The sequence below is a fragment of the Dromiciops gliroides genome, chromosome 6 (assembly GCF_019393635.1).
Source record: "Dromiciops gliroides isolate mDroGli1 chromosome 6, mDroGli1.pri, whole genome shotgun sequence".
NCBI lineage: Eukaryota > Metazoa > Chordata > Mammalia > Microbiotheria > Microbiotheriidae > Dromiciops > Dromiciops gliroides.
In genome coordinates, this window is record NC_057866.1 from 21,560,187 (window position 1) to 21,562,151 (window position 1,965).

At 43.6% G+C, this 1,965-nt stretch overlaps 1 protein-coding gene across 1 annotated transcript; it reads right to left on the minus strand.

Annotated features, from left to right (window-relative positions):
- LOC122731524 (bcl-2-like protein 1) lies at positions 1-1,089 on the minus strand. The gene has a single exon (XM_043971688.1). It carries the CDS (start codon positions 1,087-1,089, stop codon positions 409-411), a length of 681 nt encoding a protein of 226 aa, XP_043827623.1. The 3' UTR covers positions 1-408.
- Between the last annotated feature and the right edge of the window lie 876 nt (positions 1,090-1,965).

Consider the following 1,965-nt stretch of genomic DNA (forward strand, 5'->3'; position numbering starts at 1 on the left):
TTCTTTTTTTTTTTTAATTAAGTTGATTTATTTTTTTCCCCTGGAAAAGCTCTATGTTTTTATAAGGTTTCTTGATCCTTCTTGATTTGGTCAGGTTCGGGGAAGGGCACAGCTCTAGCAAGTCTGAGGGAGGAGAGAGGTCATGACTAGGCAGCTTGCATCCCAAGTGTAGTAGAGGTTCAAGAAGTTGCATGTTTTTTTTTTCTTTTTGCAGGACTTAGACATTGAACAGAAAAAGGGCCCAGGGGTCTCAGATTGCATACTATTGGAGGTGGGGAGGGGGTTGGGACCCCACATGATAGACGTCAGCTGTATGTAGTGGATTTCCTCTGTGTCAGGACAGAGTACAGGTCAAGCTGGGTTGGAGTGGGTGAATCAGATAGGTTCAAAGGTAGATTCAGTGTATGGTCACTTCCGGCTGAACAGGGATCCCAGCAGGACCACACCAGCCACCGTCATGCCAGTCAGCAGCCATCGGTTGAAGCGCTCCTGGCCCTTCCGGCTCTCTGCAGCTGCATCATTCCCATAAAGCTCCACGAAGGTGACCCAACCGCCATTTTCTTGGATCCAAGGGTCTAGGTGGTCATCCAAGTAAGTGGCCATACAGGAGGTGATGCGTCCTACCAAGACTTCCATCTCTTTATCCACGCTTTCCACACACAATGCTCCTCCGGAGAAGAATGCCACAATTCGGCCCCAGTTCACCCCATCCCGGAAGAGTTCATTCACTACCTGTTCAAAGCTCTGATAAGCGGTCCCTGGAGTGATGTGGAGCTGGGATGTCAGGTCACTGAATGCCCTCCGGTACCGAAGTTCAAATTCATCTCCTGCCTCCCTCAAAGCTTGCTTCACAGCAGCCACTGGTATTGTCTCATGGGCATCCAGACTGCTGCCGTGTCCTGTGGCCCCACTCACTGCACGACTGTCAGCAGGGTGCCAAGAGGGGCTGCCATTCACAGTACTAGGTATCTCTGTCCCTTCTGGGGCCTCAGTCCTATTCTCATCTTCAAACTGACTCCAATTGTATCCTTTCTGTAAGAGCTTGTAAGAAAGAAAGTCAATCACCAGCTCCCGGTTACTGTGAGACATTTTTACATCAGGAATGGGCTGATCCAGTTCACTGTCCAAAGCACCTGCTCTCTGGGTCCGGGATCTGCTTGACAACTCTCTTCTGAGATTCAGGGCCAAAATGCTGGTTCTGAACAGAGAGAGAGAGAGAAAGAAAGAACTTCAGGGAGGGGAAATATACAAAAGCCCCATCTACCCCACGGTATCTTATTCACCCTCCCAGGGGTCTGGGTTTTCTTACAGATCTCAGTAATTTTCCATCTATCTTTCAAGACACCAGGTCTGAGTAAGAATGTTGTTCTCTTAACAAATTTATCTTCTACATGTATTGAATTGATTAATTCATTCACATTTAAATCTAGGATTTTAGTTAATATTTTTCTTCCATTTATATATTTTTAAATTTTTATTTATTTATTTATTTGGGGTGAGGCAATTTTAAGTGACCTGCCCAGGGTCACACAGCTAGTAAGTGTTAAGTGTCTGAGGCTGGATTTGAACTCAGGTACTCCTGAATCCAGGGCCGGTGCTCTATCCACTGCGCCACCTAGCTGCCCCCCCCATTTATCTTTAATATCGAGTTTTTTTGCTATTCCAGTTATGATTTTCTACTTTTGCTGTAAACATAGCATTATGCTTCTTAAGTTATTTTGATCTTTTTTTTAAGTAGGTCAGCCTGCTCCCATTTATTTATACATTCATTCATTCATTTGTTTTTTAACTATCTATTCATCTGTTTATTAGTTGATTAGTTAATTTGTTTGCTTAGCCTTAATTGCTTATGATACCTTTCACTTTGCTATTAGTTATAATACACTTTCTTGCTATTAGTTCTTTTTTTGTCTCATGATTTTATGTGATTATATAATATTTCCCCTTCTATTCCCTCGTTTAGTT